We start from the raw sequence: 17516 nt of genomic DNA, 5'->3' as shown, positions 1-17516 counted from the left end.
AGACTTTTTCCCCTTGTCATTATTCCCTAAAAAATACAGCAATAACAACTATTTATATAGCATTTACATTCAGATGATTTAAAGTATAAGGGCGGATGTGTATAGGTATATGTAAACACTGTGCCATTTTATACAAGGCACTTGAGTATCCATGGATTTTGGTATCCTTAGGGTGGGGGGGGGCCTAGAACCAATCCCCAATGGATACTGAGGGGTGACTATGGTTATACTTATAGGTATAATGCTTACAAGACATCAAGTCACAATTTGTCCTCTGTTTCTACATTCTTGCACTTATAATCTCAAATATCTAAAAGTAATAGTTCATACCAATAAGTTAAAACAAATCCATGCTTTTGCAATATATATACTCTGATACTTAAATAAGACAAGTACAGTAGGAAAGTAGTGGTAGAAAGTGGAATAGAAAGAAAGGAAATCCCAATATCAGGGTTCCACTTCTAGTTTTACTTCTAATAAGCTTTAGCTTTGTGGATCTTAAGCTCTTCATGTTAGAATAAGCTTGGATCTGACTGGTAAGGAAGGTAATATGGATAGTAGTTAAGAGCTTTGTCACTGGATATAGACAGATCTTCATTTGAATTACTATTCTAGCTATGTGATTGTGGATTAATTATTTAACTTTTCCAAACCTGTTTCCCTGTCTTCAAAATGAAGGTAATATAATTTATCTTAAATGCAGAACATAATGAGAATTTACTTCAGTAATATGTAAAAATATATACTATATAATGCTAAGCCCATGCCTGGGATACTCAATTTTTAGTTATTAATTACTAATAAGGTAATAGGTTCACAAAGCCCAATTCTAATAACCAGGGTACATTCACTGGAATTACTAGAGGTGCAAACAGATTTAAATGGGAAGAAAATCTATAAGCCTTTACTCATGTTCATGCTCTGCTAAAATCTTTTTCAGCCTGTTGAAGGAAGGGGCTGTTGAGTCTCTTCCACATACCTTTATGATCCCAGCATCTAACTGAGCTGGCACAAGTAGGCAATAAAACATCTGTTTAATGTATAATGCTTTTCCAAAAATTAACAGTTAAATTCAGAAATAATTTTATTTTGAAGTTTAAGCATTTTCAGACTTAAAAATTAGATTCTGAAGAACATAATATAGAAGTTTCAATATAATGCAGAAGTTTCAAAGTTGTGTATCTAAAAAAGCCTGTCAAGGGATTAGTGGCATTGGTATTTAGGTTATTTCCTTCCGACATAAAGATAACTACTGAAATTCAAAATTCATTTAATCCTAAAATTTGTAAACTATTCTGTAAATCAGAACTATGTGTAGAAATATATACCTACCATTTCATACCCAAATAAAGACCAGTATCTTGCAGATGTATTAATAAAGACAATTATTAGACATAAACAACAGGTAAAACTACTGAAATCTGTAATGGTCTCATGTTATGAGAAAATTAGATCAGAGTAACAATAAAGATGTTTAATTTAAAGTCTGTGCAGCAACTAATAATGCTGTTGTAACTAAACCACAGCTATAGGAAGTTGGAAATACATGAGAAAAACAGAAATGAAATGTAATCCAAACATCCTGAGATAACAATCATTAATATTTTCTGGTTACTGACATTATTGCAAAATTATAACAAAAGCATTAATTTGTTCAAGCACTATGTGTCAAGTACCTTTAATATAAAATGAGCCCTAAGAAAGATTTTTTTAAAAAATGAACAGAAATATACAAACAATAATTGCAGTATCACAATTATTACAACATAGGTATTATAAGATCAGTGGGAGTACAAGTGAAGAATTCATTTGACTTTTTAGAACTAAAAAAGATGCAAATTCTCTGAATAACTAAATATAAGCTTAAATATATTAAATATTAAATTTAACTGTACATATTTGCCTATATTTTTCACTTCATCAATAATTTTTAACATAATAAATTTGAAGTTAAAATCAATTCTAATATGTTAATAACAGCTCTAATAAATCTAAATATAAAGATATCCCTTATTAGAACTTTTTGCTTTTCACTTACCATAAGCTGTTCCTGGGCCAAACTCAGTCCCTGCATCAATCATATATTGTCCCAAAAGTTCTGGGTTGTTTATACGACTTGGAGCTTTTCTATCCAGTTTCTCATAAACAAATTCTTCTATCCTGGCATCTAGGAGAAAGGTTAAAATTACCAATGATTTCTAAAAAGCCAAACTAATTAAAATATTGTTTTGCTCCCCTATCAGCAGCCATCTATTATCTGCTAAATATAAAGTTAGCATTCATTCAAGCTCATATCTTAATAAACACATATTTTAAATTTTGTTAGACTATTATATAATTAAAAAATTATATTTTGGAAATTTGATAAAATATCTTGGCACAAAAGCATTTTAAAATAAAAGTAAACTTATTATTTGATTATTCTACAAGATTTTAAGTTCTAGAACAGGACTGATTAATTCACTTAATATTTATTGAAGGTGTCTTTGCCCTGTTTTAGCAGTTTAATTTTTATTCCGAATGTAAATTCATAATTTAAAAATCAGGATTTCTGGCTAGGAAAATATGAATATAAAGTACCTAGGAGAACCTAAGACTTACATCTGACAGCTTTAGCATGAGCATTTGCTCTCTCTTTTTCTTGCCTAGAGTCTAAATATAGACACAGGTGCTTAAGCAATAGAACAATCCAGGCATGGAATAGTCTACAGACAGATTAGCAATATGATGCCTTAGCTTTAATTTATGTTTAAAGTATACAAGTATGTATATATTATCTCTGAGCATGCATTCACTCAAAAGATTTCACCATTAAAAATAAGTTTAAAATACTAAAGGTTAAATGCCATAATAGAACATTAGAACAAATGGAAAGGGGGAATAAAACAATAAAAGCTGAATAAACACTTGGTAAGCAAAATGTTTAAGACCATAGACATTAACATTTACAATGCTGTCCAACATAGAGGTATTTCAGGAACAAATGAGAAAATGGCTTAAGTTTACAGAAGCAATGATTAAGTATAAATTGAAGCTAAGTCAAATAGGGTCCCTATAAGTACCTCACATAGATTCCTACACATGAGGAAGTTTCACATAGTGCACTGAAAATTTCAAAAATGAGCTGAACCAGTAACAGAAACACTTCAGGAGTTGGTAAAAGGTTTGTTATAATACATAAAATAGAGTATGGCAATAATACTTGCTTTTGTGGTAGATTTTAGTGTAAAATCAGAAGTTGTAAAGCAGAAATTAAATACCTTTAAACAGTTAAAACCAAAAAGAGTTTTTTTAAAACATAAACACTTAGAATATACTAGTTAAATTTCAGAACTTCATTTTTGGCTGGGCATGGTGGTTCATGCCTGTAATCCCAGTGCTTTGGGAGGCCGAGGTGGGAGGATCACCTAAGGTCAGGAGTTTGAGACCAGCCTGGCTGACATGGTGAAACCCCATCTCTACTAAAAAAAAAATACAAACAAGAGCCAGGTGTGGTAGCACATGCCTGTAATCCCAGGTAGGACAATCACTTGAATCCAGGAGGCGGATCTTGCAGTGAGCAGAGACTGTGCCGCCACTGCATTCCTGCCTGGGCAAAAGACTGAGATTCTGTCTCCCCCTCCCAGAAAAAAAACAAAAAAAACCTCCAAAACTTCGTTTCTTTACTCTGATTCTTAATTTTGACTGCTTTTCTACCTAGCTGGTCAAAAGTTTAAAATGGAATATTATGTTGACTTCATTCAGTTAATAAAATATTTGGTATATTAATAAATGTTTAATTTCAATAGGTTATAATAAAATCTTAAAATATGCACGCAATTCTGCTACAATGCAATATGTATGTTTGCATAACATATTTTTGAAAAACCCATTTCCAGAAGATCATACACTGTAAACAACATAGGAATTACAAGAAAAGGAGGGTTGGGTTTGGCTACTCAAAATCTATGTAACTTAATAACTAGAGCACTGGCTGGGCATGGTGGCTCATGACTGTAATCCCAGCACTTTGAGAAGCCGAGGTGGGCGGATCACCTGAGGTCAGGAGTTCAAGACCAGCCTGGCCAAGATGGAGAAACCCCGTCTCTACTAAAAATACAAAAATTAGCTGGGTGTGGTGGCAGACACCCTGTAATCCCAGCTACTCTTGGGAGGCTGAGGCAGGAGAGTCGCTTGAACCCGGGAGGTGGAGGTTGCAGTGAGCCAAGATCATGCCACTGCACTCCAGCCTGGGTGAGAGTGAGACTCTGTCTCAAAACAAAACAAAAACAGAAAACCAAAACCAGAGTGCAAACAAAAAACAAAAACGATTCTTACTACTACTTCCTGACACAAAACAGGGGCAGGAGGGAACTGTATTTTATTTCCCTGCTTACCAGTTGTGAATGAGCTTATTTGCCACTTAGAACAAGAGGAAAAATGTCTATTGCTTTTAAAAAGTGCCAGGGTATATAATTTAAATGGCCTTACATGAATAAAAAATATTACATGTTGTCCAAAGACATTAGGACTCACTCAAAGTGTAAAAAGCTTATTTTATTTATTTTCAACTTTTATTTTAGATTCAAGGGGTACACATGCAGGTTTGTTACCTGGGTGTATTGAATGATGCTGAAGTTTGGGGTACACATGGACCCGTCACCCAGGTACTAAGCATAGAACCCAACAGTCATGTTTTTCAATCAAAAGCCTTATTTAAAAAGTCACTACCATTTAACTAAAATTATAGAGAGTTACTAATATTTGTATAGTGCTTGGAGTTTAAGTTAGTATCTAAAAGTAATTCTACAGCATATCACAACATGGTCCCAAGCAACAATGGGGCAAATAGGAAAGCATACATTGTACCTTTGTTCTTCCGTTTTGATATGCAAAGCTCACACTGAAAAGACTGGATGTTGATACACCTGGTTCTAGTCCAATTTCCACTTCTAATTGGCTATGCTACATTGGACAAGATGCTAACTCATGAGTTTCATTCACTAAACAATTATTGTGCACCTTAACTGCAAGGTTATTGAGCTGACTAATCTGAAAATCTTGTAGTTGTCTGAAGATCAAATGAAATAATTTATGTGAAAATGTAAAACTTAAACATAAAAAAAGGTACCTATTTAAGCATCTATATAACTTTGTCTTAATTATCTAGGAACAATTCTTCCCTAGATGAAAAAGAAAAACATATTTATATACATAGCTCCTCATAACTCTTAAAATTCAAAGTCACTGCCTAAAATCGAATTTTTTTTTTTTTTAAGACAGACTCCTGTTCTGTCGCCAGGCGCCAGGCTGGAGTGCAGTGATGCGATCTCGGCTCACTGCAACCTCTGCCTCCCAGGTTCAAGCGATTCTCCTGCCTCAGCCTCCCATGTAGCTGGGACTACAGGTGCGTGCCACCACGCCCAGCTAATTTTTGTATTTTAGTAGAGATGGGGTTTCACTACGTTGGCCAGGATGGTCTCGATCTCTTGACCTTGTGATCTGCCCACCTTGGCCTCCCAAAGTGCTGAGATTACAGGCATGAGGCACCGCGCCCGGCCTAAAATTGAGAGTTTTATGAGGATTCTATAGAAGACTGAAAAATGTCATTTTTAAGTATGTTAGAGTACATAATTGTTTATCACCTCCTCTTCACAAAAGCACACACAAAAAATCCCACAGACCCTGAAGCTACAAAAAAAAATCCTGTTTTCAGATAGCCATTAAAACTTTTTTTTAACATTAAAAAACCCATTAATAGTACTTAAGGTAGATAAGAGGTAGAATTTCTTACTTGGATTTGGCTGCAATAACACTTCAGTTTGTTTCATTATTTTTTCTGTCCATATTTTGGTACATTCAGCTTTGCTAAGGAGGTTCTCTAAGTGAGCGTCCAATTCTGTCTTCTCAGCCTGGCCAAGCTTTTCTTCTGTGAACTGTTATTGATTGTAAAACAAAAATTAAATATATAGCAAGTTAGGGAATCATATCATTAAGTAAAAAAACAAACAAACAAACAAAAAAAACACAACAGATTAAAAGCTAAACAATCCTATACATACAAATAACCATGTTTCAGCTTTGTAAGTCATTGTTTATGAATGCTTTTTTGCCCCTATGGTAATTTATCCATATCTCTTTTGTGGATGACCTTACCTTACAGTCATCACATATCCTTAGTTCTGCTCAAATGTATGGTGTGAATTCTATAGAAAATTTAACAACTTGGTATATAAAGCATGCAACTATTTCAACTACCTATCCTAGGTAGACTAGGATAATGATAAGGAGTAAGAGCTCTGAGTCAGTTGGATCTGAATTCAAATCTTGACTTCACTGCTTGTTGTGTGACCTGAACACGGCATTGAATATTTCTTCTTTAGTACCCTCTCTTATAAAAGAGAGACTTGTGTATGCAAGTCACTTTGTTCAGTGCCTTGTAATTATTAAGTTTTAAAAGAGCTGTTTATGTTTATTGTTGTTTATTTATTATTGGCACTTTAATCACACCTAGTTAGATAAATAGTTTCCCAGAACATACCATAAAACCTGTCATTTAAGTTGTTTTTTGAGGATATGCTCCAGCAATTTATTTATAGACTAACTTTTGGAACATATCCTATTCATACTATGAAGATGTCTTTTAAAGGTCATACAAATGGTTAAACATACTCAACGAATCCGTTTTTATTATTGGATATACTGGTATTTGAGGAAAGATAGTATTGCCTATATAATAATAAAAAGGTAAAAAGATTCTGTGTAGATCTAGATCCTTCTGGGTACTTTTAATTAAGCATTAGAGGTGATGACTCAAGCTGTTTATCATGCATCATTTTCCTCTAGAATATGTGGCTTTCTCCCATCTTAACACAGATATATAATCAGCACTAATTCTATGCTCAGCAATGACTCGCTTCTGCTAACAAAACAGTGTTCACCTTGCCTTGTTCTCCTTTCATTTCTTAAAAATCTCTTTTGCTGCTCTATTTTCTGAGTTTTAGGGTTTCTTTCAGCATCCTTCTTGGATGCTGGTTTAATACTTTCAGGTTATTATCAAGACCTTAAGCTGAAGGGTCCTCTAAAATTTTATTCTTAGACTTCTGGTTACAATCTCCACTGAGGGTCCTGTTTGAGGGCTAGAAACAACAGTTTAAATCGATTTTGTAAAACCTTGGGTCTTTTTGAGAGTGGTCTAAAGCCCCAGCCCCTGATCCAATGGGTGGAACTGAAAATAGCAGTTCCAAAGCTATTGCCTGAGCCCATAAACTTGCAATGTAGTTGCAGGATTGGGCACTGAGCAAAACCAAACCCTGATCCCAAGGCCAGCTGGATAAACTATGCAACCTCATCCTTAAAAGAGAACCCGGTATTCTTTACAGATCCTTGAAGATTCTAAGCAACAAAGCTCCTACTAGACTTTTATATATTCAAGGTCTACCACCAATGGCTAGTTAAAATAACTCCCAGGTAAAGCAACCAATAGGAAGGGAAGAAAGGAACTACCTTTCACTCAGGTGAACATCATCTATAAAGAATGATCTAAAAAAAATTCTTCACTTAGCACCTTAAAAACTGAAACCTCATGCACAGATTTCCCTTTAATAAGCAAGTATATCCATTTGTTTGTACATTTCATTTATTCCTTCAACAAATACTTATTAAGCTCTTAGGAATGTGTTGGGCACTCTTCTAAATGCATTCAGCAGCCAACAAAATAGACACGGTTTCTGTTCTTAGGAAGCTTACATTTTAATGGCAAAGACAGACAATAGATAAATAATTTGATAATAAGGATATAAAGATACAAAGATAGTAAAGAGAGGACCAACATGGTTGGTTTTATTGTTTCTGAGTGACATAAATCAACATACAGAGAAAGAATTCATTCTTCAGGGAGAGGGCAAGCAGGAGAAACAGGGAAGTCTTCAGTGGGGGAGGGATGGGCAACTTGGGCCTAGACAGGGGAGCAGGAGTTTGAGGAGTGTGAGCTGGGGGTAGTTAGAGAAACAGCATCTCTAAGTAGGTAACAAACGACCTGTAATTGAATGGTATGAACTATATTAGGATCTAACGAAAGAGTACAGTCCTGATGATTTATCTTCCAGTTGCACAATTTCTATAAGCTCATTGGCATCACCTTCACACATATTAAATATTAATTTCTCTGTAGAAATCCTTTATAGTTAATAACTAAGAACAGATTAATAGAAAAAGTAACAGATCAATAATTTAAAATCAGTATTTATGGCCAGGAGCAGGGGCTCCAGCCTGTAATTCCAGCACTTTAGGAGGCTAAGGCAGGCAGATCACTTGAGCTCAGGAGTTCCAGACCAGCCTAGGCAACATGGCAAAACCACGCCTCTACAAAAAAAATACAAAAAATTAGCCAGGTATGGTGGCGCACACCTGCAGTCCCAGCTGCACTCCACTGCACTTCATCCTGGGTGACAGTGCCAGACCCTATCTCAAATTAATAAATTAATAATAAGTAAATATAAAATAAAATAAATTAGTCACTGAATTTATCTGATACAAATTGGGGTTCAGGGCAAGTTTTCTCCTGACAGTATTTCAGGAAAATCAGCAATTAGAAAGGTAATTATTTGGAAAATAAAGCATTTCAATCTTCAGGTAAAAAGGCCTGTTTGCTTAATTATTTAATATTTTCTTTGTGACTCTCATGATACTGCTTCCCAGGTATATCACTAAATATACATTCTTTTAGTGAAAAGAGTATGAAAGTATAACAGAGCAAACATGGGATTTGCACCAAGTAATTTATTTGTATGAGTCTGAGGAAGAAAGAATATATGTTAACTGATACAAACACACACAATTATTATTATTATTTTTTTAACTATTCTAGTTCAAAATATATATGGAACCCTTACACATGAGTGAGATAGTCTGATTACAGAAAACTTGTTTGGCAAACAGCAGTACTGTAGGAAGGGTCACATGAAGAATGTTCCTATGTTTCACATTTTAGCATATTATATATAGTTTTGTTTCATTTTCTAAGTTTTTTAAATGTTTTATTTTTTCAACAAGACCATTTACATCTTTCTTATACTTCTGTGTCAAGGCTTAGTGTATGTTCAAAATTTCCATTAACTAAGCTGTGCACTCTACATCAAATACTCGAAAGAATCTTAAAATATAGGTAAGAATCATAATTTTAGTGATTAATAAATTGAGACTCAGAGTGATTAAACACTTTGTCCAAGGTGTCAGTGTTGGGATTCAATCTCACATCTGAGTCATAGTTTTATTACGCTATACTACCCTTCCAGTAAATACTCGCTGATTTCAAAAATTAATATTTTCTATTTCTATTACTATTATTCAATCATAGTCTGTGCTTCCTTTCCCCTATATCTGTTTATAGCATTCTGGACAGCTTTCTCCTCCTGTTCACTTCTGCTTCCTATAAGATATTCAATAATTATTCACCAAATTAAGGGTAAACTAAATCCTATCATGAATGAATAAAAGGGGGAGGACACACAATAAGGACTCTGCCAATGCTATCATACTTTAAAATTAAAATTATAAATTAAAATCTTGTTACTTAAATGTATAATTGTAAAAGACATAATATTTCGCACAATTTTATCATTGTGGAAGCAAAAAGGTTTTTCCATAATTAATCAGAATGTACAATGTATTAAGATAACAAAATAATATAGTATTTAATACATTTTCTCTAAAACACTGTAAATAATGCATCTACTACAGAAATGAGCTATCTCAACTAAATTAAGATTTAAATTACTAATCAAAATATTTATGGCTTATATATATTTTCTTCTGACTGCAAGATGATCAGCATATGATGTGCTTCTTGCCCTCAAGGATTTTATGATCTACTAGAATAATACTGCCTTAACACAAACAAAATTATAATAATGGCACCTTTTCAGAAGGACAAAAGACCTATTAATTCTTTCTTTTTAAAAAAGATCCCTTTCCTAGTTACCAAAAAATTTTAAATTAACCATAAAAATTTTAGTTTTCAACATCTTCAAGTCAAAAACCATTACTGATTTTGTAATCTCTTGATAACAGGTGTTAATCAGAAACTAGTTGACTGTAAGCATAACAGTATAGTTTAATAATTAATAACTTTTGGGTAAATAACCTAGAATAAAAGGCAGACTGTAAATAAGTCACCTTCTTAATAAACCCAATGTTCTCTAAAATATAATTTGATATATATTTTTTTCATATTTCATTTGTAATATGGCAAAGTGGCATAAGACAGAAAGTTTAATTCCCTCTCCTTTATATATTTTCTCTAAATATTGCTTTACAGAAAGAATTGTCTTTAAGTCAGCTACATTATACCAGGCACTGTAATCTTTCCTTTGCTACGGGATAGGCACATAACCTACATTATTAAATAAGGAGCCTGGATTCCAAACTCTGCTTTTAGGAAAAAAAAGACAAGTAAAATAGGCGTGTGATCAAAGACATCTATTTAATGAAAACTCTAATCACCAGTTCTTTGGGTTAAGAGTAATACTCTAAAAGTAATCTAAGTTTCTTGGAAAGTATATAACACAGGCTCTGAATACTGCATTAGTAAACCAAAAAGTGGATCTTTCTCCATTGGTTCTCAATTTTGGCTGCTCTTTAGAATTACTTGGGGAGCTTTAGAAAACACATCTGATGTCTGATCTAATCCCTAAGATTCTAATTTAATTGGACTGGGGTGCAGCTTATGTGACATTTATAAAGATTCCCAAGTATTTTAAGTGCAGCCAAGACTGTGAACCATTGTTCTAAACTCATTCATAATTATTTAAATATGTATCACTTGGTTATGTGCATGCTGCATTACTTTCCTCTTTGGCCCATTTAGGAATTTCAGCTGCTATTACTGTTACCTCACTAAGCTGGAGTTTTGCTTCAAATATATGAACTGTGTTGAAGTTCTGCCATTAAGTTGGTCTCCAAAGAATATTAAAGTAATTGACTTAGGTGTTTGATCATTTAAAATACAGTAGTGAAGCAACTAGAAGCACATCAATTGGGTGTGGTTAAGAGTGTAGGATCATCTGTAGCTCTGCAATTACCTTAAAAAATATTTTCAAGAAATACGACAAATCGAAAAGTTTTATAGATTTTCTAATTACCTTACTCATGTAGTACATAAGTGAAAATTTCAACATCAGGTTAACAAACTATCTTCTATCTACTTTAGTAAAGTAATGCCAATAGCACCAAAGGCTGTGAAAACAGTTTTAGGTAACACTAAACATGCAGAGCTTTTATATAACAAGAAAATGTATGACTTTCCAATGTGACATGTTTTACTTATTAGAATTTAAGAAACATGGTGAAGTTGTCACAGATTGAATTCTGTAAAAGAAATAGGATTTCAGAAGCGCTTGAGAGAGTTGTTTGGCCAAGTTGGAACTCCAGGGAGGGTCTGACAGGAGCTAGTTAATGGCAACATCATATTCATCTTTACATCCTAAGCTTAGACACACCATGATGCTTGCCGAAATAAATGGGAGATCAAGGCCAAGCTCGAAACTATACTTTAAAAACGATTTTCCTTAGAAAATAGCTGGTGTTCATGAAATTCATAGTACAACTTCAATAATCAGTTTACAGGAAATGTTAGAAAATTAAAATGAACTCCCTCTCTAAATAACTTGATTTGAAAAATTCTTTTATTTTTTTTTTTTTTTGAGACGGAGTTTCACTGATGTTACCCAGGCTGGAGTGCAATGGCGCGATCTCGGCTCACCGCAACCTCCGCCTCCTGGGTTTAGGCAATTCTCCTGCCTCAGCCTCCTGAGTAGCTGGGATTACAGGCACATGCCACCATGCCCAGCTAATTTTTTGTACTTTTGGTAGAGACGAGGTTTCACCATGTTGACCAGGATGGTCTCGATCTCTTGACCTTGTGATCCACCCGCCTCGGCCTCCCAAAGTGCTGGGATTACAGGCTTGAGCCACCGCGCCCGGCTGAAAAATTCTTTTCAGAAAGTATATGCTCTTATTTTAATGATGGTGAGCAAAGTTTTGCTTCAGTAAGAATTCTGAATTAAAAACACATCTCTTATTCATTTATCCACTTGAAAGATTTATCAAATTAAGAGTTATTCACAAAATGGCTATTTACTACAAAGAATATTTAGTGAAAAATTTGAGACTATTATTATGAAGTCTTTGAGGGCAGAAACAGGGACTCATTCAGCTTTGTATCTTTCAATGCCAAGCACCTAGGAGGTGCTCAATTTAAATACAGGTTCAACAGTTTGTTATTTATACTGGTATTAGTTAACTTCAAGGTCATCAAATATAATGTTAGAAAATACTGATAAAGATACCGTTATTTAACATGCTTATTGTTGCCTTTCAAAGATTAAACTTTGCATAATGGATAGTAATTTGCCTGGTTAAAATGACGTAAGAGTTGAGATGAACCATGTTAGATGTTGTGAGAGGGGAGTAAGAAACAGATTTGATGTCTTAGCACACACACTTATTAAAGATGTGAAAGTCAAAGTAACAGAATTTTAGAGTTCCAAGAGATCTAACATAATAGTTCATTAGGAGCAAAGTGCCACATAATTACTTAGAATTGAAAATGATTCAGGATTTCACAGCAAGCTTTTGTGGTCTAAGCCTTCTCAGCTGAGATGGATTTGAAGTTACATCTTCAAAAAATTTTCTTTATTTATACTCTCTCCACTGTAGATGAATAAAGTTGTATCTTAAGGACAGGAAAGAACAGGCAGACAGGACACTCGAGGAGTTTGACTATATAAACAAAAGCCTAATATAAGTACAAGATATTTTGGAAATTAGAAAATAATTTGAAAAACAGTGTTTATACAAGTGAGAGAAGGGACCAGATTGTAAGGGAGTATGTCATGCTCAACTAAGAAGTTTGGATTGAAGAGATGGATTCTAAGAATAAATGGCTTTTAAAACACTAGTTAATAGCAATTAAGCAAGGGTAAATTACCTGTATTTACCCTTTTGTATTTTACCATCTTGAGGTAAAAAATACTTTTGTATTTTACCATCTTGAGGAACTTAAAAGCAAGCACCCAAATGGACTAGTTAAGAATAAATATTCCTACTCATTTATACATTCTACTTTAACATTCTTTAAAGTACCAAGGCTTCTAAACAAATTTTAAAAGAAGGGAAGTGGATTGGTGATGGGACTTATTTATGTGCTTAACTAGTTTGATCTGACCTTTTTTAAAACAAGAAACGTTTAATTTTTAACTTAGAAATTTTTAAGTAAAATGGAAAACAATGTGTGACAATTGGCCAACCAAAGAATGGTATATTCCTTAAAGTACAATTTGATTTGAATGAAAATTATTATTTATAAATGTGAACGTTTAATTATCTCTCTACTGTTCTTATTGCTTATAAAGAGATACTGGCATAGCTCTTAAGCTATTCTTAGCATGAAACTTGGTACCTTAGCATTACGCTGATGTCAACGCAATTAAATGTAGGAACTCAGTAACGAATAAATACTGAGATGAGAAAGCAGTGTCTTGTTGAAAATTACCAAACAGCATTCCAAATTTCACATGTTCTATTTTAAAAGCATCTTTTTTTTTTATTACAAATTTTATCTTTAAAAAGTATTGTGGAAAATGTCAAACATAAACAAAAGTATAATAGTATAATGAAACCTCATGAACCCATAACCAGCCTTCCTCAACTATCAACATTCTGCTAACATTGTTTCGGTGACTTCTTTTTTTTTCTTCTGAAATATTTAAAAGCAAATCTCAATGGGGCATGGTGACTTACACCTGTAATCCCAGCACTTTGGGAGGCCAAGGCAGGTAGATACCCTGAGGTCAGGAGTTCAAGACCAGACTGACTAACATGGTGAAATTCCATCCCTACTAAAAATACAAAATTAGCCAGGTGTGGTTGCACATGCCTGTAATTCCAGCTACTTGGGAGGCAGAGGTAGGAGATTCACCTGAACCCGGGAGGCAGAGGTTGCAGTGAGCCGAGATCGAGCCATTGCACTCCGGCCTGGGCAACAAGAACAAAACTCCATCTCAAACACATACACATACACATACACATACACATACACACACACACACACACACACACCCCAAATTTCAGATATGGTATAAGTTTATCCATAAACATTTCAGTATGTATCTCTAACAATTATACACATTATAAAAAGACACATTAAAGGAGCTGGTTTCTCCTAAATTTTTCCCTCAGTAAATGGCTCAAGCCAAAACCTTGGAGTCATCCTTGACTCATCTTTCTCTCATACCTCTGAGCCAGTCCAACAGCTAATACTGGATAACTTAGAACCTTTCCTGCTACCACTGTAATCTAAGTCACAATTGCCTTTTACCTGTACTATGGCCACAGCTCCCTCATTGGTTTCCCTAATACCCCTCCCCTGCAACTTCAGTCTTTGTACTTCTTCCTGCTGCCTGAAATTCTTTTATCCAAAAAACAAAACAAAACAAAACAAAACAAAACTGGGTCTGTCACTTCCTTGAGGTCTCTATTGAATTTCATTCTATTAGAAAGACTTGCCCTGACCATCCTATCTATACGATATGATAACAACCACCATCCCTGTCTTTATTCAATGCTTCTGGCCATGTTTTTATTTTTTAATTTTTTATCATCACCCGATATATTTACAAGCTTAACTTCTGCTACAATGTAAGCTCCAGGAAGGAGACACTTTGTTGACTTTATTCATTGCTGTATCACCAGTGTTCACATTAGTCATAATCAGACATGCAGTAGGCACTTATATATTCAATACTGGAAAGAAAATTATTTGATAGCTAATAGATTAGCATAAATTTTAAAACTTTTTTCTAAAGAATTTCAAAGAATTAAAATTCTTTGGGAAGTACACCTTTTGAGAACTTTGCCAGATTTAATTATTTAAATCGAGTCTATCCAAAATTTAAATCAGACTAAATTCTAGTAAATGTGTCCTCTTTAAGGAGTGTGAGTTCTATGTCTGAAACATATCTAATTGTATATAAAAGAGTGGCATTATATAGTGTCAAATCTTCATTAAGCATCTACAATTATATAGGTAATGAGCACTAAAACAAAAATATCCAAGGCTGTAGTCCTCTACTGCAGTCAACCTTAAAAACATAGAAATGTCTCACACATCAAAATTCATTTCAGACCCTCAATCGCTCATTCTTCTTGCACCTTGTCTTTCACTATTAGAAGCCGGTGGATTTAAATCAAAACACCATTTTAACTATAAAGGTTCAATGTCTTTACAACATATCATATTTAGGGAAGGAAGGGAAGAAAAGGGTTAAGGCAGCTACTTTATTACTCACCATGCAGATTTTAGAACTCAGAATTCAAAAGCTAGAAGGAATTTCCCATCTCTAAAGTGTTACTTGCTGTTTATATGGAAATGATCAGATCGTACCAGATGATTTTTAAGGTCTCTTTAGGCCATAACATTCTATTATTCTAGCTATCTTAAATCTGGAATGCTTATCCAGGAAGAAAAGCAGCTTGGAGTACAAGGTCAGACAGCACCTGGTTATTTACTAGCTGTGCAAGTTTCATAACCTCTGTAAGACAGCTTCCTCATATGCATAAAAAGGGTTAGTAACATCTATCTGGCAAAGTTATGGAAACGACTGGAGATGATATGTCAAATGCATTGCAAAGTGCTTGACAGGTTTTTCATAATATAAGCAGCTATTACCTTGCTCTAGCTCTACCATTTTTTGCCAGGGATAGTACAATGTAGGATCAACTGTGCCAACAAAATTGGGGCAAAGACAAGGAAAGTCGTAAAGCAACAGAACAGACTTACATTTCAGCGCCAATTTGGTATGCATATTAGAATATTATTTTTGTTTTCTTTTTACAAAAGAGAATGTTGTTGTTACCGTGACAATGCCATTAACTTAAACGCCAGATTGTTTATAAGTCATGTTGTGAAATTTACATCTGTTCACCGATTTCCTGAGTTGGCATAATGTGGGTGATGACTGCTGGAAATGGTCCAAGTTCCTTAGTACCGACACTTCCTTGATTGCAGAATATCGACAGGTAGTCAACTTTTCCCCTTAAAGCATATGTGAAACATGCTACTGTGACCTACAGTCCTAACAGCATGAATCTCCCCGCATCTCTCCTTGATCTAAAGCCGGTGCTTCCCATTTTGAAAATGAGTGAGAATCCCCCAACCCTAGCTTTCCCGTGGCCTTGGCAAAGTCTGAACGCCAACTGGCGATCCTCATTCCCCCCGCGGGCTGCCAAGCCTAGGACAGTCCTTTCAGGGAGAAAAAGGGCTGGAGGGAACTGTGCTGGCAGCTCTCTGGGTTGAGGGGCAGGAAAAGGAAACTCCCTTCTTGGGCTCGGAGGGGAGGGTGAGAGACGAAAGGAAAGGGTGGGGGTAGTGCAGGAATGGCCTGTGTCTCAGTTACCCCAACCGACTCGGGAGCCTCCGCCAGCCCTGGGGTGGAGGCCACACGAGCACTGGCGTCGTGAGATCAGAAAGGCGGACAGTGCAGCCCCAGTGTCCTCCAGGGATCCGAGGAAGCTCCCAGCTCCGTCCCCACCGCGCGTCGCTTCCCGGGGAGCGGCGGTTGGGCAGGAGCCGGGCAGAAAACCGCCGCCAGGCCCGGGGGGCACCAGGCCGCGCGCATCTCCCAGGCCTCTGGCCTCAGCAGGCCCGCTGAGTGGTCGGCGAGGCCCAGGAGCGCCGCGTCGGGCTGGGGTCCCCTCCCTCAGCCTCCTCGGGCGCCGCCGCCCCTTCTCCCCCCAGCACCTGGGTACCTGCACGGCGCGACTGAGGAAGGTGCCCGCGTCGGCCGCTAGCTTCTTCACGTTGAAGTCCATGATGTTCATCCTGGGCGGCAGCCGGGCGGAGCCGGCTGACCTAGCCGCGAGGCGGAGGCGCCGCGGCCGGGCTGGGGCTCAGCGCTAGAGCGGCGAGGGCAGACGTGGTAGGCGGAGGGAGGCGGCGCCAGCCCCGCCGCCGCAGCTGTCGTTTCCGTGAGGGGGGAGGAGGAAGGCGGGGCAAGGGAGAAGAACTAGCGCCCGCGGTGGCGGCCTGAAGGCTGGGTCTGTCGACCGGCAGTGCGGCGGCTAACGTCTGCCTCGGGCCCCGCGGGGGAGCCGGAGATGGACGGGTGACCCCGAGATGGGCGGGCGACCCCACTGTGTGGAGCCGGCTCTCAACGGGGAAATCGAGAGCAGGCCGCGGGGCGGAGCCTTTCTCGAGATCATCGCGGGAACAGCGACCCCTTGAGGATTGCGGCGGCGCGGCCCCGGGGCGCGCCGGGAGCTCCGCCCGCCTTCTGTGGAGGGAGCGGCCAGGGGGAGCCGCAGGGTCTCGGCCCCGCTGTAAGGTTGCACTTAACCTCTGAGAACCCAGAGCAAACAGGACCCCCATTTCCGTTTTTAAGAGTAAATTTGGGAGTTACAGCACGGAATTACAATATGTGTGACATTAGAACCCACAGGCCCCGGTCACAGTAAGGCACCGCGCGACGCACTGGTCCGCG

General features: G+C 36.8%; 1 protein-coding gene across 3 annotated transcripts in view; it reads right to left on the bottom strand.

Moving 5' to 3' along the window:
- The window catches only part of SH3GLB1 (SH3 domain containing GRB2 like, endophilin B1), a 43851-nt gene extending 26650 nt beyond the window's left edge, over window positions 1-17201 (bottom strand). For all 3 annotated transcript variants that reach the window (XM_032247780.1, XM_032247781.1, XM_032247782.1), the window contains exons 1-3: window positions 16786-17201; window positions 5774-5915; window positions 2039-2167 (exon numbers count right to left, since the gene is read on the bottom strand). In XM_032247780.1, the coding sequence (XP_032103671.1) occupies window positions 2039-2167; window positions 5774-5915; window positions 16786-16857 (343 nt within the window). In that variant the 5' untranslated portion in view covers window positions 16858-17201. The remainder of the gene's footprint in view (window positions 1-2038; window positions 2168-5773; window positions 5916-16785) is intronic.
- Window positions 17202-17516: the final 315 nt, after the last annotated feature.

The sequence above is a fragment of the Sapajus apella genome, unplaced genomic scaffold (assembly GCF_009761245.1).
Source record: "Sapajus apella isolate SASKATOON/1434 unplaced genomic scaffold, GSC_monkey_1.0 scaffold64, whole genome shotgun sequence".
NCBI lineage: Eukaryota > Metazoa > Chordata > Mammalia > Primates > Cebidae > Sapajus > Sapajus apella.
Note: the sequence above shows the minus strand (reverse complement) of the source record. Positions and strands in the feature narration are given on the sequence as shown.